The sequence below is a fragment of the Microcebus murinus genome, chromosome 4 (genome assembly GCF_040939455.1).
Source record: "Microcebus murinus isolate Inina chromosome 4, M.murinus_Inina_mat1.0, whole genome shotgun sequence".
In the NCBI taxonomy this organism is placed as follows: domain Eukaryota; kingdom Metazoa; phylum Chordata; class Mammalia; order Primates; family Cheirogaleidae; genus Microcebus; species Microcebus murinus.
Window position 1 is genome coordinate 91009072 of NC_134107.1, and position 22318 is coordinate 91031389.

A 22318-nucleotide genomic window follows, 5' to 3' on the forward strand; every position below is an offset into this window, starting at 1 on the left:
GATGTTCTACATCACACTAGAGAAATATAAATTAAAACAACAAAATACCACTACACACTTATTAGAATGCCCAAAATCCAGAACACTGGCAACCCCAAATGCTCTCAATGATGTAGAGCAACAGGAACTCTGATTCATTGCTGGTGGGAATGCAAAATGGTACAGCCACTTTGGAAGACAACTGGCAGCTTCTTGCAAAACTAAAAGTACTCTTACCATACAATCCAGCACTCATACTCCTTAGTATTTCCAAAGGAGTTGAAAATTTATGTTCACACAAAAATCTGCACACAGATATTTATAGCAGCTTTATTCATAATTGTTGCTATGGACTGAATGTTTGTGTTCCTCAAAATTCATATGTTGAAATCTAATTCCCAATGTGATGGCATTTGTAGGTGGGCCTTTGGGAGGTAATTAGGTCATGAGGGTGGAGCAATTTAGAATGGGATTAGTGTCTTAACAAGGAGAGGACATAGAGCTAGCTCATCTTCTTTCTGGTATGTGAGGATACAAGAAGCTGGCTGTCTGCAACCTGGAAGAAGGCCCTCACCACAGCCTAACTATGCTGCCACCCTGATCTTGAACTTCCAGCCTCCAGAACTGTGAGAAGTAAATGTTTGCTGTTTAAGCCACCAAGTCTACAGTAATTTGTTATAGCAGTCTGACTAAGACAATTGCCAAAACATGGAAGCAACCAAGATGTCCCTCAATAGGTAAATAGATAAACAAACTGTGGTATATTCAGACAATAGAATTCAGAGCCAAAAAGAAATGAGCTATTGAGCCATGAAAAGACTCGAAGAAATGTAAATGCATATTGTTAAGTGAAAGAAGCCAATCTGAAAAGCCTGCATACTATATGATTCCAACTATATGACATTCTGGAAAAGGCAAAACTATAGCGACAGTAAAAAGATTAGTGGTTGTTGGGGGCTATAGAGAGGGAACAATAGGTAGAGCACAGGGGATTTTTAGAGCAGTGAAACTATTGTGTATGATACTGTAATGGTGGATATGTGACATTATGCCATAGAACTGTATGCCAAGAGTGAACAACCTAAGGTAAACTATGGGCTTTGGGTGATGATGATGTGTCAATGTAGGTTCATCAACTGTAAGAAATGTATCACTCTGGTGGCTGATACTGATAGTAGAGGAGGATGTGCATGTGTGGTGGCAGGTGGTGTATATGCCTTCTGCTCAAATTTTGCTGTGAACCTAGAATTACTCTAGAAAATAAAGTCTATGAAAAAATGTAAAAATTTTTTTAGGTTTTGCAAATAGTGGTAATGGTTGTACAACACTGTAAACGTAAGTCATGCCATTGAAATGTATACTTAAAAATGGCAAATTTTGTTACCTGTATGTTACCACAATAAAAATGTTTGTTACAAAGGTCAAAAATCTTCTTTAGCTATCACTTCCCTGACACCTTCCACTAGCTACAGCTGTTTCTCTGTTTCCCTATATAGCAAAACTCTTCAAAAGACTTGTCTATCAGCAGATACTTTGTGGCCAAAAAAAAAAAAAGACTTGTCTATATTTGCTACCCCAATTCTTCTACTATTCTTGTTTTAAACCCCATAATATCTCAAGGCCCTATGCTCCTGTCACTCTGCCCAAATTGCTTTTGGCAGCTGCCAAATCTAATGGACAGACAGCTGTTACACTTCATCCTACTTGACTTATCACCAGCTTCTGACCCAGCTGACCACTCCTTCCTTCTGAAAACACTTTCTTCCCTTAGCTTTCAGGGTACTATCCTCTCCTGATTTTCCTACTGCCGTACTGGTCACTCCTTCTCAGTCACCTTTGCTGGTTCCTCCTCTTCTTCCTAACCTCTTAACACTGGAGTTTCCCCAGCCTCATCTTGTCCCTAACTTGATTCACTTCTTTGGTTATCTCCCCATTTCATGTTTTTAAATATCATCTAAATGCCAAAGTTCTATTATAAATGTCTATCTCTAGCTCAGACCTCCTCACTGACCTCTAGACTTGTATATCTAGCTACCTACTCAGTAATTCTATTTGCTTGGCAACTGATGTGTCAGACCTAACCAAAGCTGATCTCCTCTCACCGTTCCCCTAAAACCTGCTCCGCCTGCAATCTTCCCCATTTCAGCTAATAGCAGTTTCGTTGTTCCAGTGGCTCAGATCAAAATCCCTGGGATCACCTTTGATTTCTTTCTTTCTCTCACACTTCAAAATCAGTGTGTTTCCATATATCCTGAATCTAACCACTTCCCGATATCTCCACTGCCCTCTCCCTGAACTGAACAACCCTCATCTCTTTCCTGGATTACTGCAGTAATCACCTGACTGGTCTCCCTGTATCTATTCTTATTCCCTACTATTTATTCTTAGCACAGAACCAAAAATGACCCTTTTAAGACAAAAGTTATATCAAGTCTTGCTCAAAACCCTACAGTGGCTCCCCATTTAATTGAGGCCTTTCAACAGCCTATGAAGCTCTTCATAGCCTGCACTCTCATGCCTACCACTCTGACCACACTGCCTGCTATTCTCCACTCTTGCTCAGCTCCAGCTTCACTCATCTCCTGTTTCTTCCTAATGCCAGAACCTTTTCACTAGCCGTTCCCCTGGTCATCTAACTCCCTTACCTCTTTCAAGTCTTTGTTCAAATATAATTTTTCCTTGACCACCCTGGCTAAAAGTATAACTCTCAGCTCTAGTGGAACTCTTAATTCTCCTCTTAACTTGCTATTTTTTTCCTTAGCATTTATCATCTTTTAATATATCATATAATCTAGTCCTTCATTGATTATGTTTTTTGTATTATATGTCTCCTCCACCCACCTCCAAACAATAAGCTCCACGAGGACAGAGATCTTTGTTTTATTTACTGATATGTACAAAGCACCTAGAACATTGCAGGCTCTCAAAAAATATTTGTTGAAAAGCAGCACTATTTCCCATTATGTGAAAATGGAATGCCTAGAAAATATGTATCAGATACTTGAAGGAATGGCTTCAGGCTACAGAAAGACTTACAGGATGACTTACAGTGTGGTTCAAGATCCTATATTTGAGAATTGTTCTAGAACTCAGATGCCTCCTGATTGCCCTTCTCTCTTCAACCATCCCCTCATCCTTCTCAATTGTAACTGCCCATAAAGTCACTGAAGAGACTCAATCTAAAAGCACAGTGAGGCCAGGCGCGGTGGCTCACGCCTGTAATCCTAGCTCTCTGGGAGGCCGAGGCGGGCGGATTGCTCGAGGTCAGGAGTTCGAAACCAGCCTGAGCAAGAGTGAGACCCCGTCTCTATTATAAATAGAAAGAAATTAATTGGCCAACTAATATATATATACAAAAAAAAAAAATTAGCCAGGCATGGTGGCGCATGCCTGTAGTCCCAGCTACTTGGGAGGCTGAGGCAGGAGGATCGCTTGAGCCCAGGAGTTTGAGGTTGCTGTGAGCTAGACTGACGCCACGGCACTCACTCTAGCCTGGGCAATAAAGTGAGACTCTGTCTCAAAAAAAAAATAAATAAAAAAATAAAAGCACAGTGACCTTCCCAGCTCCTGCATCTCTCCAAACTCAGTTCCAGCCTCACTTCTAAGACCAACCTAGTGGCCTGGTATCCAGGTCAGCATCTCAGCCTTCCTGCTAGTCTGGCTTTAACTGAACCAACTTAAAATAACTGCACTCTTGGCTACTCATGAAGAATCAGTCTCATACCTCAGTTCTAATAATTAGGGTCCCTTGTTTTCTTGTGGTTTTCTTTTTTTCTTTTTCTTTTCTTTTCTTTTTTTTTTTTTTTTGAGACATAGTCTTGCTCTGTTGCCTGGGCTAGAGTGCAGTGGCATCAGCCTAGCTCACAGCAACCTCCAACTCCTGGGCTCAAGCAATCCTTCTGCCTCAGCCTCCTGAGTAGCAGGGACTACAGGCATGTGCCACTATGTTTGGCTAATTTTTTCTATATATTTTTAGTTGTCCAGCTAATTTCTTTCTATTTTTAGTAGAGAAGGGGTCTCACTCTTCTCTTGCTCAGACTGCTCTTGAACTTCAGACCTTCAGTGATCCTTCCGCCTCGGCCTCCCAGAGTGCTAGCTAGGATTACAGGCGTGAGACACCATGCCCGGCCAGGGACCCTTGTTTTTCTCGGTATTGTATTTCCTGTCTTGGTATCTTGACCTATATTCTGGTTCCTCAGACTTAAACCCAGCACCTGTGCTCATTTAGTCTTTCTATCTCGAGTCCTGTCCTAGGCCCAGTCCCAGCTTCTGAGCCTCAGACCTACCTCTCAGGACCTAGTCCTCTACCTTTTGCTTTGTTCCAGACCTCCTGGCTCCTGAGCTCTGCCCACCAGTCCTCCCTAAACCTCCTTAACTCCAACTGTCTGTTTACCTGAACCTGTGCCCACAGACACCTTGACTCCTCTAACTCATCCTCCCCATTACTCCTTCACCTGAATGTCCTGATTACTTCTTCTCATTAATTCTGAGAACTTTCTGAAGAACCAGCCAAGCCCTGGTCTATTTAGCCTTCCTTTTTAAGATCTAATAAGGCCTATCCCAACCTTGGTCCAGGCTTAAGCCTGAAAATAATGGACATGAACTTCTAGGTCCTCAAAGGACATAATCAATCTTTCTAACAGTGTCAGAATATTCTTGGTTAAGATAGCTGAAGTTAGCTGCCAAAAATAATCAATGTAAAACACTTATTTGAGTTTTCTTCAGTAGACATATCTGTTTTACTTAGAGCCTTCCATTTGGATGATATCAGATACACTTTGCATTCTGGTGCCTTGAAAAAGAAATCATTTAGTTTTCTTAGGAAATTGGAGAAAAACAGAGGATGTGTTGGGCCCACATAAAAAGAAAATGATGGTTACTAGCATCAGCCCAGGACTAGAAGTTATTCAATCCAATAATCTAATGTTCACCTTTACTAGCCCTAGTACATCTCATAGGATTAAACTACATACCTAGAAGCATCAAGGAATGGTCTGTAGGCCAAGCTGATCCATTCTTCTCTATTGGATGAATAGTTTGGCTCCAAGGGTGTTTCTCTCATGGTATCCAAATCCACTAAATAATGGCATTTACTGATGTTGATCTGAAATGGAGAAATCCAACTCTTCATTAGTAATTGTGAAGGTCCTTCAGGGTAGGGAACATCAATTGCAATCTTAAGAATTCCCACAGGGTTTTAGAGAAACCAATATCTAAGTCCTTTGACATGTTGCCTGTGCTCTTTCCACTCAGATAAGAGTGTGAGAGTGTTATCTATGCTACTGGGGCAGCGGGGTTTACACTCATTCGGCCAAACATATCCGTAAGCTTTGGGTGGTCTGACTCTAGTTTGAGTCCCTAAGTCTTTCTTAAGAGTTAAGACACTTCAGAAGCCTCCATGAGTCCACAGGCTACCTCTGGAAAACCTATCTTCTGCTCACTATTACTCCCCTCCAGCATATTGCCTCTTTTTCCAGAATCTGAAAGGGCATGACAAACACAGACGCTAATGTGTGAGGATGCCCCGGACTCTCTAGACAAAGCCACAGGAGGCTACACTATTCCCCACAGGTGGTACAGAAATATCATGCATATCATCTCTTTCAAAAATTCAACAGAATTGACAGAGACTCCCTGCAGCAAAAGTTCAGTAAAAATGAGATACCAGAACTGCAGGAATGAAGAAGATTACAAAAGATATATAGTATTAACAAAACTAGAGTCATCCAGTTGCTCATAACATGGATACACCAGAACATTACAGGTGCTCATAGGAGACTATTAATACATTCCATTCAAAACCACGTTGGTTTTCTGGAGAGTAGGTTAAGAAATAAACAAATAAATAAATAAAACCATATTAGTACTGTGCTTCTCACAAAATTGATTAATTCAGTGGAACATGATACACAATCTGTAGGATCCTTCTGCAGTTAAAAAGCTCATTTTAAACTACAGTCACACTTTCCCTCTCATCTCAAGTCATCAGAATATTTTGCAGCCATAGGGAAAATTTCTAAGCCTTTTAAATTTTTTTTTTTTTTTTTTGAGACAAGAATCTTGCTCTGTTGCCCAGGCTAGATGCTGTGGCGTCACCCTAGCTGACAGCAACCTCAAATTCCTGGGCTCAAGCGATCCTCCTGCCTCGCCTCCCAAGTAGTTAGGACTACAGGCATGCGCCACCATGCCCGGGTGGCATGTTTTTAGTAGAAACAGAGTCTCGCTCTTGCTCAGGCTGGTCTTGAACTTCTGAATTTAAGCAATCCTCCCACCTCAGCTTCCCAAAGTGCTAGGATTACATGCTCAAGAGATCATGCCTGGCCAGCCTTTTTAATTTTCAATAGTTTTAGGCTGGGAGCTGTGGCTCACATCTATAATCCTAGCACTTTGGGAGGCTGGGGTGGGAAGACCAGTTGAGGGCAGGAATTCAAGACTAACATGGGCAATAGGAAGACCCCATCTCTACAAAACATGAAAAAAATTAGCTGGATCTGGAGACAGGTGCCTGTAGTCCTAGCTACTCAGGAGGCTGAGGCAGGAGGATCAGTTGTGCCCAGAAGTTTGAGGTTACAGTGAGCTAGGATCATGCCACTGCACATTAGCCTTGGGCAATAGAGCAAGATGCTGTCTCAAAAATAAAAAATGTTTAACTTCTTTAAAATATATGAAAAAAAGACACAAGTTTCTATGAAGTTACATAAAACCCAGAGATGAAAAACAGATCATTAATATTTATTTTTCAGTTAAAGAAAAATAAATCTCAAGAGAAAGAAATTTTCAATGCTTTTTACATGCCAACTATGTTATACATATTATTTTAAAAATCATCATAACAAAGCCTATAAGGAATTATTACCCCTATTTTATAAATGAGGAAGTCAAGACTCAGATAAATTAAATAACTTCATTTTTTTCAATATACACATATTAAGCCTCTATAATGTACTATGCATTAAGTTAGAGTTAAGGATACAGAATGAAACAAATAAGACATAGTTTCTACCCTAAAAGGATTTACAGCCCTGACCAAAATCACATGAGTATATAGCAGAGCTATATTTGGAAACAGGTCAATGTGACTTCAAAAGTTATACCTCAAGATTGCCAAAAATGACTGAATAAGAGGCAAAGTACTCTTAGGAGGCTCATCTAATTGTTTCTTAAAAATTAAAACAAAAGAGTTCTCTTAGATTATCAGGCTTCAGCTACACAAAGTCATTTGAAACATGTGTAGATCTATAGCAAATCTCGCATTTAATGGTAAAGTAATTAAAAGCTTTTCCTTTTGGATCAGGAATAAGTCAAAGCTACTTGCTATCACTACTTTGTTCAACATTACAAGAGATTCAACAGTACTAGCGGTTCTAGTCAGCAGGGTAAGATAAAATAAAGAAAAAGATGGAAGAAGAAATGGAGAGAAACAAAATTCATTCATTGTAATGATATGACTGGTATATATAAAGTCCAAAAGAATCTGTAGATACATTTTTAGAATTTTTAAGAGATTTTATGAAACTTTAGACTTATAGGATACATTAAAATCATTGTCTTTTTTTTTTTTTTTTTTTTTGAGACAGAGTCTCACTTTGTTGCCCAGGCTAGAGTGGGTGCCGTGGCGTCAGCCTCGCTCACAGCAACCTCAAACTCCTGGGCTCAAGCAATCCTCCTGCCTCAGCCTCTCGAGTAGCTAGGACTACAGGCATGCACCACCATGCCCGGCTAATTTTTTCTATATATTTTTAGTTGGCCAATTAATTTCTTTCTATTTATAGTAGAGACGGGGTCTCCCTCTTGCTCAGGTTGGTTTTGAACTCCTGAGCTCAAACGATCTGCCCACCTCGGCCTCCCAGAGAGCTAGGATTACAGGCGTGAGCCACCACACCTGGCCATCATATAGTCTTATTTAACAGCAGTAAACAAAATGAAATTTTATAAAAATATAATTTACAAGCTTTGAAAACATTTACCTTGGAATAAATATAATGAAAAATAAAAGAGTACCCTATAAAAATTATAGAATTTTATTAACAAATGTCCATCAACTGATACATTTATAATATCCATATAATTATATCCATATAATATCCATATAATTAAAATGTGGTATAGTCATACAATAGAATAGCATTTGGCCAAAAAAGGAATAAAGTTCTGATACATGTTACGCCATAGATGAACCTTAAAAACATTGGTGTAACTGAAAGAAGCGAGACACCAAAGGCCATATATTATAGGATTCCATTTATATGAAATGTTCAGAATAGGCAAATCCTCCAGAACAGAAAGCAGAGGTTGCTAGGGACTTGGGGGGTGACTGCTTAATGGGTATGGGGCTTTTTTTTAGGCGGGGGAGAATAAAAACGTTCTAAAATTAGATATTGGTGAGAATTACACATTTTGAAAGTTCTAAAAGCCACTGAACTATAAACTTTAAAACGGTTTAATTGGCAAATTTTGTTATGTATATTTTGCCTCAATAACAAAAATCACTGAAATGGTGAATTTTATCTCAAAACATTTTTTGAAAGACAATAAAGTAGACCTTATTAATGGAGTGATATACCTTATTCCTAGATGAAAAACTTACAATAGTAAGGATGTCAATTCTAAATGAATTGATTGATAGATTAAATATAATCCCAATCAAAATCCCAACAAATTTATGAAACTTGACAAGCTGATTCTAAAATATACATGGAAATACAGGATAAGAATAGCCGAGGAACTCTTAAAAAAAGAACAAAAAGAACCATGAAGCTACAGTAATTAAGACAGTGAAGTACTAGTATGAGACTAGATCAACAGACCAATGAAATAGAACAGAGAGCCTAGAACAAATGCAGGCACATATAGACCCTGAGTTATAACAGAACACTACAAAGCAGCAGATGGTCTTTTCCCTAACTGGTCCTAGGACAACTGGATATCCATTAGGTGGAAAAATAAAATTGGACCTCAACTTTACTCCACATGCAAAAATCAACTTCAGATGGATTATAGACCTAAAAGTGAAAAGCAAAACAATAATGCTCTAGAAGATAATATAGAAGATTATCTTCAAGATCTTAGGGTAAAAGATTTTTTAGACAACATACAAAAAACATCAACTATAAAAAGAAATGATGGATACATTTGACTACATTAAAACTTAGAATACCTGTTCATCCAAAGACACCTTTTTCTGAGAGAGGGTCTCACTCTGTTGCCTGGGCTTGAGTGCAGTGGTGAACCCCTGAGCTCACATTATCATCCTGCCTCAGTCTCCCAAGTAGGTGGACTATAGGCATGTGCCACCACCCTGACTAATTTCTAAATTTTTTTTGTAGAGATGGGGTCTCACTATATTGCTCAGGCTGAACTCTTGGGCTCAAATGATCCTCCTGCCTCGGCCTATCAAAGTGCTGGGATTACAGGCGTAAGCCACTGCGCTCAGCCAGAAAAACACCATTTAAGAGAGTGAAAAGCTGAGCTGTAGAATGGGAGAAGACACATTTACCCATGAAGGATTCAGATCTAGAATATATCTAGAACTCCTGCTAACAGAGACAAAAATAAACCACCCAATAGAAGAATGGGCAAATGACTTAGAATAGGTACTTCACAAGAAGAAATCAATGGCTCAAACAAATGAAAAAGTGCTTAAAACCTCATTAGTAACCAGGAAATGCAAATTAAAACCACAATGAGAAATTACAATATCAAGCATTGACCAGAACGTAGAACAATTATACATTGTTTTCAGGAGATTAAGTTGGTACAAGATCTTCAGAAAACTATTTGGCATGATCTATTATAATTGAACATATTTATATCCTATGATGCAACAATTCTACTCCTAGGGATTAGATTGAGCCAAATCACTAATATTTGATGATTAGTGATCAAATCACTAATATTGGTGATCAAATCACTAATATTTGATGTTTGACCCACACAAATGGTAATCTCATATGGTTCAACTAATGTATATCCAACAGAAATACCTGCCCCCAAAGATAAGTTCAAGAATGTACAAAGTGGTATTATTTGTAGTTGGCCCAGACTAGAAACAACCAAAAACATCCATCAACAGTGAAATAATAAATAAATGTGGTAAAGTCATACAATAAAATGCTATACACTAATAAGAAAAATAAAGTATAGCTACATGCAATAACGTGTGATTATTACAAACAAAATGTTAAGTGAAAGGATCAAGACACAAAAGAATAAATGCAGTATGATTCAGGCAAAACTAACCTAAATCACTTAGGGATGCACGTAAAAATGGTAAATCTACAGAGAAAAACAAGAAAATTATTGCCATAGAAGTAAGGAGACTCCTTCCAAAAGGGGTTGTGGGTAATGATCAAAAGGAATTACTGGGGGTCTTCTGGGTGCTGGCAATGTTTTATTATTTGACCTGGGTAGTGGTTATGCAGATACTTGCTCTATTATTATTAACCTACCGTACATTTATATTTTGTACAGATTTAGGCTTATAGGTTATACATGATTGACAATTTTTTTAAAGTGCATATAAGAACAAACTGGTCATCTCTGGCATACAGTAAACTCTGTTCTTCCCTAACCTCCATCTCACAGCAATGTTCTCATTCTCTCCCAGCATTATTTATATGTAAAAAAGATTTCAGTCTCACATCTGTCTCTACATATGGCCTATTCCTCCAGGGAAGAGAAAGCGCACTGAGAATTGACGTCAGACCCAATTCCATTCCACATAACTCTCTAAAAATGATCCTTTGCATAAACACTTCAGGAAGTAGCCTTTTTGGTCTGAACACCCACTCTGTAGCTCCCAAGGATTGTAAGAACATGAAACAAGTGCCATGTCTCTGTAATCAAACAGAACCAGCAAGAGACAGAGAATCACATGGTCTCATGCTTAGATCTCCTTCAGTTAGAGAGCCTTCAGTTTGACATTTCAATATTTGACCTCAGCCTGGTTTTTTCTGGTGAGGCACACACAGAGATGTGTAACTAATTAATATCCAACTATAACAGTCATCTTAGGCTTTACCTATCACATCATCAGTAAGCAAATGCCATTTAAAGTAAAGGTCTTAGAAAGATACCAATGCAAAATCATATTAATTGAAATACTAATCCATTAAAAAAATCTCTTTTACATCCTCTCCAGAAAGCAGCTGATAAATAACTAAAACAAACAAAGACAAAGGCCTCCAGCAGAAAATGGTGAGGTCTGATCAAGAGCAGGTTCTTCATTAAAGAAGAAATAAAGTCGTGAGAAAACAGCAAGCCTAGATTCAGGTCGGGGCTCTACCACAAACTAACTGGGTAACCCATACTCATTTAAGTTTCTTCTTCTGTAAAATAAAGATAATGCCACTTACACAAAAAGCTGTAATGAGAATTAAATGAGATGATTAAATAAAACTTGCAGATCAAAAGGACTATACAAATAGCTGGAATATTAGAAGGAATCCTTGACTAGTTCTATAAAATGTGAGACTTCAACTGCTAGCAAAGACCTCTGGAACATTAGAGCCAATTAAAATGAATTAGTCTTGTTGGACACCTAGGTTGGTATCTATTGTCAATTCAAGTTAAATCCAACATACAGGAGATTACGATACATTAACCACTCACAGTTCCTGATTAGTAATGAATTAGCAGCATCCACTAAATGATATCAAAATGAATCTTCTGGGCATCCTCAAAGCATTTATTAAATACCTATTTGGTGAATCCTAAATAAGAATATATAAAATTGCTATAAGACATGTCCCTGTTCTTAACCTAAAGGTCAGGAAGTGGCATTAGCATTTATGAAATACAGAAAGTGTTAGTATAAGAGTAATCAGAGTTTAGAGAGGAAGGGATCACTGGGGACTACAGTAGTGAAAAAGATTTCTTGGAGATAGTAATAAAAATTAAAGAGAAAACAGAGGGTAAAAGGCAGAAATAACCATGGTTTACAGGGGGAATGGGAGGAATATTTGCCTGTCCCAACAGGTATATGTTGAGAAACAAAACCAGAGAGAAAGAATCTGAGAATTGATAATGGAGGGCCCAAAGGAGGAGAATCTGGATTTTATGCAATAGGGATCTACTCTTGGTTTTTCAGTCAAGGAGTCAGATGATAAAAACTGGGTCTTAAAAAGAGAGGTCTATACTGGGGAAGGTGGGACAAGGAAGCAGTGGAGAAAAAGCTGGAAAGCAAGGACTCCAATTATTAATGTAGTATTCAGTTGTGAAGGGATAATGCCCTCAGTGAGAATGACGGAACAAAAAGAGCAAATCTCAGGTCTACTTCAAAGGAAATCAACACCACCAAAATTTCTAATCTGGGGAAGGAATGGGGAGGGAAGAGGAGATCACAGTGAAGAATCAGTTTGGGTGAGATTGAGGAAAGATGATAAGTTTCGCCTTTCACTTAATGAGGTGGGAAGAAGCAGGTGTATTCAAGTGCAGTCATGTGTCCCTTAACTACTAGGGTTGGGGTGGTACATCCTGAGAAATGTGACCTTAGGCGATTTTGTCCTTATGCAGCATTGATTTTGTACTTACACAAACCTAGATAGTTCAGCCTACTACAACAGACCTACATAGTATGGCCATTATAATCTTATGGAACCATCATACTGTTTGTTGTTGACCTAAACATCGTTATACTACACATGACTATAACTGAAAGAAGGCTACTGTGTCTAGAATACTGAGAGTCAGAGAATTGTTTTTCTGTTCCTACTGCTTGGAACACTCCCTGCTGCCACCTTATAAATTACTACTCATCCTTCAGATTTCTGTTAAAAATTATTTCCTTAAGAAATAACTTCACTAAGGCCAGGCGCGGTGGCTCACGCCTGTAATCCTAGCACTCTGGGAGGCCGAGGCTGGAGGATTGCTCTAGGTCAGGAGTTCGAAACTAGCCTGAGCAAGAGGGAGACCCCGTCTCTACTATAAATAGAAAGAAATTAATTAGCCAACTGATATATATATAGAAAAAATCAGGCGGGCATGGTGGCACATGCCTGTAGTCCCAGCTACTTGGGAGGCTGAGGCAGGAGGATCGCTTGAGCCTAGGAGTTTGAGGTTGCTGTGAGCTAGGCTGACGCCATGGCACTCTAGCCTGGGCAACACAGTGAGACTTTGTCTCAAAAAAAAAAAAAAGAAAGAAAGAAAGAAATAACTTCACTGACCACTTAAACTAAGACAGGTTCCCAAATTACATGTTCTCAAAGCAACCAGTACTTCTCAAAATATTTCACAATTATTAATATAATCTATGAATTGGGAAATTCATTGTAATGTCTATAAAAGCTGCGACTACGTCTATTTCATTTACTCCTGTTATTTCAAAAATCTAGTAGTCCAAAACATATAGTAGCTGCTAAATAAATGTCTATTTAACAAATGTACAAGAATGCATGAAAAAAAGTGAAAGGAAATGAAGGAAGGAAGAAAAGGTGATAGGGTAGAAGAGAGAGAAGAAATGAACCCAGAGAGGAGCAGAAGGCCACAGATAAAGCTCAGTAAGACACCTGTAGTGGCCGGGCGCTGTGGCTCACGCCTGTAATCCTAGCTCTTGGGAGGCCGAGGCGGGCGGATTGCTCAAGGTCAGGAGTTCAAAACCAGCCTGAGCAAGAGCGAGACCCCGTCTCTACTATAAATAGAAAGAAATTAATTGGCCAACTGATATATATATAAAAAATTAGCCGGGCATGGTGGCGCATGCCTGTAGTCCCAGCTACTCGGGAGGCTGAGGCAGAAGGATCACTCAAGCCCAGGAGTTTGAGGTTGCTGTGAGCTAGGCTGACGCCACGGCACTCACTCTAGCCTGGACAACAAAGCGAAACTCTGTCTCAAAAAAAAAAAAAAAAAAAAAAAAAAAAAAAAAAAAAGACACCTGTAGTGCTGGGCAGAACGGACAAATGCTTCAAGAAGCAAGGGACAGAAGGAATCATTAGAGGATGCAGGAGAAGAATCAAAAAAGCACACAGTTTTGGAAAATCAGTGTAGATTTCAAATGCCACAGAAAGACCATAAGGAGTCTGAAGACAGAGAAAAGGTAACAAGAGGAGTGGGTTTAACAGTGTACCAAATAAATTTATCGAAGCTTAGAATGCTGTGTGGGGACAAGGAAAGAACTAACAGCCCATCCTCCTATTCTCAGTGACCTTCCCTGCTGTCTATTCAGCTGCCTGAGTCAAGCCCCACAAGTCCTAAGACAGGAAGGATGTGAAGTTGCATTCAGGCGTCTATCAGCTGGAAATGACAATGACGCACGTAGCTGTAAAAATAGAGATCTCTGGCAAGGGCTAACATGAAGTTCAGGGAATATCACAGAGAAATCATCTCCACATATAAGACAGATCTTATTTCTCAAATGCCACTGAAAATTCTCTGGTAAACAACTGTAGTAGAGAATCCTCTAAGAATCCAAGGGGACAATTTGAGAGATCAATCAAAATAATTGTCCTGTAACCTCCAAAGCAAGTGGGAGTTTTAAAGCTGAAAAAAAATGTTTAGACACTTTGCCCACAGCTAAGTAAAATTTGGTCATAACTGAGGCTATCCAACCACAACAATTGCTGACATATGCTATTAAGTTAATACTTAACTTTTAAACAGCATTCAGAATGTCTTGTTTCCAAACACACAATAAATTCTAAGTCATCATGTTCCCTCATATTCCTGTGAGCAACTGTAGGCAAGGTCCAGGCCTTCTTATAGCTGAGCATATCATCTCTGTGAAGGTAGGGATTGAGTCTGTCTTAATTAGCACTGTATCCCTCATGCCTGGTATGGTACCTGGCATATCTCAGGCAGTCAAAAAGTATTTGTGGAAGGGAAGAATGGTTACCAGCTGTACCAGGATGCTGGACAACTTCAAATAGCAAGCTGTTAAAAACTAGGATCAGCTATCTATAAGTGTTAAGAATTTCTTCCCTAGGTTTCTAGCCCCTGGAGGACAATCTGTTTCCTCCATAATATCATCCAATAAAGATCAAATCATACTATAATAAATCTACTAAATATCTCTAAATAGCAAAATGCTTTCAAGCTCCACCAAATTGATTACTACTTGTGAGGAAGCCTAGAAAATTCACCAAATAAGATTTGACTTAACTTGGCTAGTCCACAGAATGGGAAATTAAAGTATGTGAGTTACCTATAGATATCAATTTAAACAATTATTCCTGGATTTCACTACTGTGATCAGAATACACAACTCCATTCAGATTTATGAGTATTCTCCTACTGGAAAGAGGGTTAGAGAACCCAAAGGGAACAGAAAATAAATACAAGAATCACTTTTAAGAGTAACTAACTGTCTTGGGCCGGGTGCGGTGGCTCACTCCTGTAATCCTAGCACTCTGGGAGGCTGAGGCGGGCGGATTGCTCAAAGTCAGGAGTTCGAAACCAGCCTGAGCAAGAGTGACACCCCGTCTCTACTATAAATAGAAAGAAATTAATTGGCCAACTAATATATATAGAAAAAATTAGCCGGGCATGGTGGCGCATGCCTGTAGTCCCAGCTAGTCAGGAGGCTGAGGCAGTAGGATTGCTTGAGCCCAGGAGTTTGAGGTTGCTGTGAGCTAGGCTGACTCCACGGCACTCACTCTAGCCTGGGCAACAAAGCGAGACTCTGTCTCAAAAAAAAAAAAAAAAAAAGAGCAACTGTCTTAATCTATTCTCTGCTGTGAACAGATTAAGGTATAACAGAATGCCTAAAACTAGGTAACTTATAAAAAACAGGAATTTATTTCCTCACAGTTCTGGAAGCTAAGAAATCCAAGACCAAGGTGCTAGCATTCGGTAAGGGCTTTCACACTGTGTCATGCCATAGTGAAGGCAAAGAGAGGGCAGGAGAGAGCAAGAGACGGCTGAACTCATCCTTTTATAAGGAACCCACTCCTGTGATAATGACGTTAACCCATTCATGAGGGGAGAGCCCCCATGAGGCCCCACCTCCAAACACTGCCACAGTGGGGATTAAGTTCCCAACACGAACTTTGGGAGACACATGAAACCACAGCATTAACACAAATTCCAAATGGATATGCCAGTCTAGTTCAGTAACCTTCCAGAACTTTCTGCATATAAAGAAGTTCTCTCAAAGATATCTTCCTTTTTTTTTTTTTTTTTTTTTTGAGACAGAGTCTCATTCTGTTGACAGGGCTAGAGTGCCATGGCGTCAGCCTAGCTCGCAGCAACCTCAGACTCCTGGGCTCAAGCGATCCTCCTGCCTCAATCTCCCAAGGAGCTGGGACTACAGGCATGCGCCACCATGTCTGGCTAATTATATATATATATATATATATATATATTAGTTGTCCAGCTAATGTCTTACTATGTTTTTTAGTAGATACGGGGTCTTGTTCTTGCTCAGGCTGGTCTCAAACTCCTGAGCTCAAACGATCCACCCACCTCAGCCTCCCAGAGTCCTAGGATAACAGGCAAGAGTCACCACGCCCGGCCCTGAGAAGATATCTTTAGAGTCCATTTTAGTTACAATTTTTTATTTATAAAAAACACAAATGTAAAAGGAAACCCTACTGCATATGCCCTACCACTGTGGTCCCCAACCTCTGGGCCATCAACCAGTACTGGTCCATGGCCTCTTAGGGACTGGGCCGCAGAGCTCCCCACTAACCCCCGCTGGAAAAATTGTCTTCCATGAAACTTAGGAAGGGGGGTGCACAGCAGGAAGTGAGTAGCAGGGGAGCAAGGAAAGCTTCATGTGTATTTACTGTATTTACAGCCACTCTCCATTCGTTGGTATCACTGCCTGAGCTCTGCCTCCCTCCCCCAACACCCCACCCCCAGTTGAAAAATTGTCTTCCATGTAACTAGTCCCTAGTGCCAAAAAGGTTGGGGACCACTGCCCTACCATATCTGAAAATGAATTATTATTTTTCTATGAAGTCCCATTTTCACAGTCTGTATTCACACTGAAAATCAAGACCAAGTGAGCCTTTTGCCTTTCTGCTCCACAGGAGGTTTCTGTCCTCCTAGAGCTTGACTAACAACACCTGCGTTACTATTTGACAGGTGTAATGCCCCAGTCAAATTCTCCACCCGGCAAGGTCCCCAGAGTGGGGCCAGAAGCCAAAGCCCCTTCTGGCTCACCCCCACCCCTCAGGGCTGCCCACCTTTCTACACTTCTCACGTCTCTTCACTGTGCCAGACTACAGTCAAGTTCAACAGGGTCTTCTTTCCTCTCTGATTCTGCCAAGCCCGTTCCCTTGGCTGTGGTTTTGCTGGATAGTAGGTAGGGACAGTGGGAATCTTGTTCATCCACTCATGCGCGTCACTATTTAGATGACAAAGCACTTGGCTACCTTAAGAGAGTCACAGTTATTTCCACTGTTTCCCTCGCTTCATTGAGTTTCTTCAGTTTTGACATTCAGAGCACTGAGTAGAAATCACATTGCTTCAACACCTGATGTGGGTTTTTGAGATGGATATGGATTACATCAGAAAGCAACCAGAAAACAAACAAGTATTTAAAGGAGCTAACTCCAAAATGACATCGATAGAAAAGCAGAATGCTTTGTATACCCTACCTCTAACTAAGTGCTCGTCTTATTTAAATCTAGCTAACATTTCCATTTGCATCAAGAAATGGGATCTCTAAATACTCTGCTTCTAGCTCTGTGATTTAGAGAAGTCACTTAACCTAGCCTCAGAGATTTTACCATCTCTCCAAAAAGGTTTAGACTACAAACCACTACAATTCCTCTCGACTCTAAGAAAGGATCACTGTGGAGAAAATAATTTCATCACAATTATAAATATACTCCACATTGTTGATTCTACTCTCCTCTAAACTGCTGTTGCTCACCCTTAGATATATTTCCATCTTAAAAGACAGCTCCTCACTGGAGGTAACAAATGCACAGGATCTGCTTTTTACATTGCCAAGACTTGGACAATTATTAATAGAAAGTCTACATCAGGGCCAGGCGTCATGGCTAACAACTGTAATCCTAGCATTTTGGGAGGTCAAGGCAGGATGATCACTTGAAGGCAGGAATTCAAGACTAGCCTAAGAAACATAGTGAGACCCAGTCACTACAAAAAAATAGAAAAATTAGCTGAGTGTGGTGGCGCACACCTGTTGTCCCAGCTACTCAGGAGGCTGAGGAAGGAGGATCACTTGAGCCCGAGTTTGAGCTTGCAGTGAGCTATGATCATGCCCCAAAGAAAAAAGAAAGTCTGTCTTACTTCTAGCACTGAACATATTTGAAGATACATACATGTCACAAATGGCAAAGGCAAAATAAGATCATTCACTTCTTAATTTGTTGATGTCAAGGAGCTATTTAAAGCCAAGATATTATCATTGTTAAATACAGAGAGGGTTAGAAAAATTGTGTGCGCTTGCATGACTAAAAAATTATAATATAAAATTTTACAGAGCTTCCTCAACTTTATTGATATAAAAGGTATGATTTGGGAGTAGGTTACATGACTTACCTACAAAGCCTAGAATTACCACATTGGTCTATCCTGAAGTTGGGTGATGATAAATACAGAAAGCTCTGACAGTTGTCTCCCTTTTCACTGCTCATGTTAGACATCACTAATCAATTGTTGCACTCTTACACTAGTCTGGATTCAATCTCATCAAGCTTTTCAACCCTGGAGTCTCCAGTAAGCCACTACTAATGGATTAGAAGTATCACGTGAAATGAAGCTATTTGCCCTCCTTGTGAAATCAGTACATGGGGGTGAACATCCAGGCTGGTGGTGCTGCAACTCAGTGAAGCCCTATCTGGATGATATCTCTTGGTTCATAACAATATATCTCAATATAAACAAACCTCCTGCTTTATATATAAAAGTGCAGATTTGGAAAACTGAGAAATCATGGGAGATTGCTTCACTTGTTTCACACAAAACTCAGGGGTTTCTTCTGTAAATCTGACTTTAAAGATACCAGTTTATATAAAATATTTTAAGAATGCATCTGTAATATAGAATGAAATTCATTAGCATTTATGACTAAAGTCACTAATCACTACCATCATTAAAAAAGGCCTAAGTACTAAATTAAGAAACAAAAGAAAAATAAATTATACAACTTTTAGAGAATTTCTGCTTTAGAGCTGAGGTATGTATACAAAAAGTCATTTTTGTAAAAAATTTCCATTTTGTCTTCAAGGGTTTTATGTTGTCATTATAATTTAAAAGGGCACTAGAGGAAGACAAACACATGGATAGATACCTGCCCTTTAGGAGTTTACTACCTAAGATAGACAATATTAGATGCATAAACTTTTTGATTTATTTTTAATTTTAATTGTTATAGAGACAGGGTCTTGCTCTGAGAGTACAGTGGCATCCTCACAGCTCACTGCAGCCTCCAACTCCTTGCCTCATGATCCTCCCCTCTCAACCTTCCAGGTAGCTGGGACTACAGGCACATGCCACCACGCCTGGCCAATTATTCTTATTTTTTGAATAGATGGGGTCTCAATACATTGCCCAGCCTGGTCTGTAATTCCTGGCCTCAAATGATCCTCCTAACTTGACCTCCCAAAGTGCTAGGATTACAGGCGTGAGCCACTGTGCCTGGCCTAGGTACATAAACTTTAAATGGCATTCAGCCAATAGAATAAAGCCATTATACCAAAGCACAAATAAACAGTAGTGGAAATTCAATTTTCAATGATCCAGAGTTGGCAAAATATGCTTAAAAAATCTTTTGCTATTGTAATTTCTCTGCTTAACTGATCTGTTAGTTGATATTATTACCAGTTCCATGTATACATTTTGCAATCTAAGAAGAGGAAATGTCTTTTTTTTTTTTGAGACAGAGCCTCACTCTGTTGCCCGGGTTAAAGTGTCATGGCGTAAGTCTAGCTCACAGCAACCTCAGACTCCTGGGCTCAAGCAATCCTACTGCCTCAGCCTCCCAAGTAGCTGAGAGTATAGGCATGCACCACTATGCCCAGCTAATTTTTTATCTATATATTTTAGTTATCCAGCTATTTTCTTTCTATTTTTTTTAGTAGAGATAGGGTTTTGCTCTTGCTCAGGCTGGTCTTGAACTCCTGAGCTCAAGTGATCTTCCTGCCTCTGCCTCCCAGAGTGCTAGGATACAGGTATGAGCCACCATGCCCAGCCAGGAATGTCTTTTTAAGCCATACCTTCTCACAGTTATTTTCATCACCCATTCAAAAGAATGTAAATTCAATAGATAAAGCTCTACCCAGGTTAGCATTTCCATTAAACTATGAATTATGTCTTGCTTCTGACTTGAAATGTGGGGAAAAGATAAGTAGGGGAAAAGGACTGGAGAAGGTGACTAATTTTATGGTCATTCCTATGTTGGGTGAAAATAGGCAATTCTGTTAATTTATTTGATTTTTATGAATTCTGTGAAATCATAAAATATCTCCTCATACTGAAGTCTTAGTAGCAAAATAAATTAAGGAATAGGGGTTATATATGTACTATTCTATTAACACAGATAATTGATGATTGGTTACACTATTATATATTTGCTAAGAGTAAATGGATTTTTTTTTTTTTTAGACAGAGTCTCACTCTGTTGCCCGGTTTAGAGTGCCGTGGCATCAGCCTAGCTCACAGCAACCTCAAACTCCTGGGCTCAAGCAATCCTCCTGCCTCAGCCTCCCGAGTAGCTGGGACTACAGGCATATGCCACCACGCTTGGCTAATTTTTTCTATATATATATTAGTTGGCCAATTAATTTCTTTCTATTTATAGTAGAGACGGGGTCTCGCTCTTGTTCAGGCTGGTTTCGAACTCCTGACCTCGAGCAATCCGCCCGCCTCGGCCTCCCAGAGTGCTAGGATTACAGGCGTAAGCTACCGCGCCTGGTCCTATTTGAGTATTTTAGTTAAATTTTTAAAAATCACCTGCTACATATAAGCCCTATATTAGGTACTATGGAAGTTTCAAATATTAATGACAAAGACATGAACCCTTGTCCTTAAACAAATGTATAATTTAGCAGAAAACACAGTCACATACATAAATATGTGAGAACAAATGTTAACAGGAAGGGCAAGAAATGAAAAATGCTTCTGCCCAATTAACTAAGATCCAGAAACCTCAAACCGTTTAATTGCCCCTAAACACTCAATATTCTTTCATACTTCAAGCCTTTGCACATGCTGTTCCATTTGATGAGAATGTCAATTTCCCATTCCTCTGTCAGAGAACTCTTAATCATCCTTTAAGACCCAGATCCTATGCCACCTCTTATGTGAAGCTCCTACATTCTCCTACATTCTCTGTGCTCTCACAGTATATTATGGCACTCATTACACTATTGAATAACATTTTAAGACTCTCTCTCACTACTAGATTCTCAGGGCAAGATTTATGTCCTTTTTAAAATTCCTCTTTAGGCTTATCAAAATAATATACGCACAGAGTTAAAAATTTAAGTATTACAAGAAGCTTATTATCAAAAACAGCAGTACCCTTTTTATTCCCTGGTCCAGCTTCCCAGAGGCAACTATTCACAAGTCTTTCAGCTTTCTCTCCTGGTGGCTTTTTTTTTTTTTTTTTTTTTTTCTTTTTTTTGAGACAGAGTCTCACTTTGTTGTCCAGGCTAGAGTGAGTGCCGTGGCGTCAGCCTAGCTCACAGCAACCTCAAACTCCTGGGCTCAAGCGATCCTCCTGCCTCAGCCTCCCGAGTAGCTGGGACTACAGGCATGCGCCACCATGCCCGGCTAATTTTTTTTTTTATATATATATCAGTTGGCCAATTAATTTCTTTCTATTTATAGTAGAGACGGGGTCTCGCTCTTGCTCAGGCTGGTTTTGAACTCCTGACCTTGAGCAATCCGCCCGCCTCGGCCTCCCAAGAGCTAGGATTACAGGCGTGAGCCACAGCGCCCGGCCTCTCCTGGTGGCTTTTGATTTTTCAATGATCAAACAGTAATGCACACTCACTACTTTTGGTACTTGATACATACAGTATGGATCATTTCAGGGACATTTTATGGGCTCTTTCAATCTGAAAACTGATGTCTTTCTGTTCTAGGTAATTTTTCCACATGATTTCTTTGGAAATCTTCTCTCCTCCATTTTATCTTTTCTTTTTCTGGACTTCCTATTAGCTGGATTCTGGATCCTCAGATTTCTGGATCCTTTTCTTATTTTTTATTTCTGTTTTTGCTTTTATATTATGGTCTGATTTGTTTTGTATTATTATTGAATGACCACACTCTAATAATTCTACTGATATGAGAAATCTCCATTATCTTATTTTTAATGTCTAGAAGCTCTTATTTCCTCATTCATCCCTTTTAAAAGTATATGTTTTTGTTTTATGAACCCCAAACTTTTACTCTATCAGAGAATAGATTATAGAAGTAACAAATTTTT

The 22318-nt window shown here is 39.4% G+C and overlaps 1 protein-coding gene across 3 annotated transcripts in view; it reads right to left on the minus strand.

Annotated features, from left to right (window-relative positions):
• The window catches only part of ALG9 (ALG9 alpha-1,2-mannosyltransferase), a 90956-nt gene that overhangs the window by 20532 nt on the left and 48106 nt on the right, over positions 1-22318 (minus strand). For all 3 annotated transcript variants that reach the window (XM_076002504.1, XM_012749550.3, XM_076002505.1), the window contains one exon: positions 4953-5083. In XM_076002504.1, the coding sequence (XP_075858619.1) occupies positions 4953-5083 (131 nt within the window). The remainder of the gene's footprint in view (positions 1-4952; positions 5084-22318) is intronic.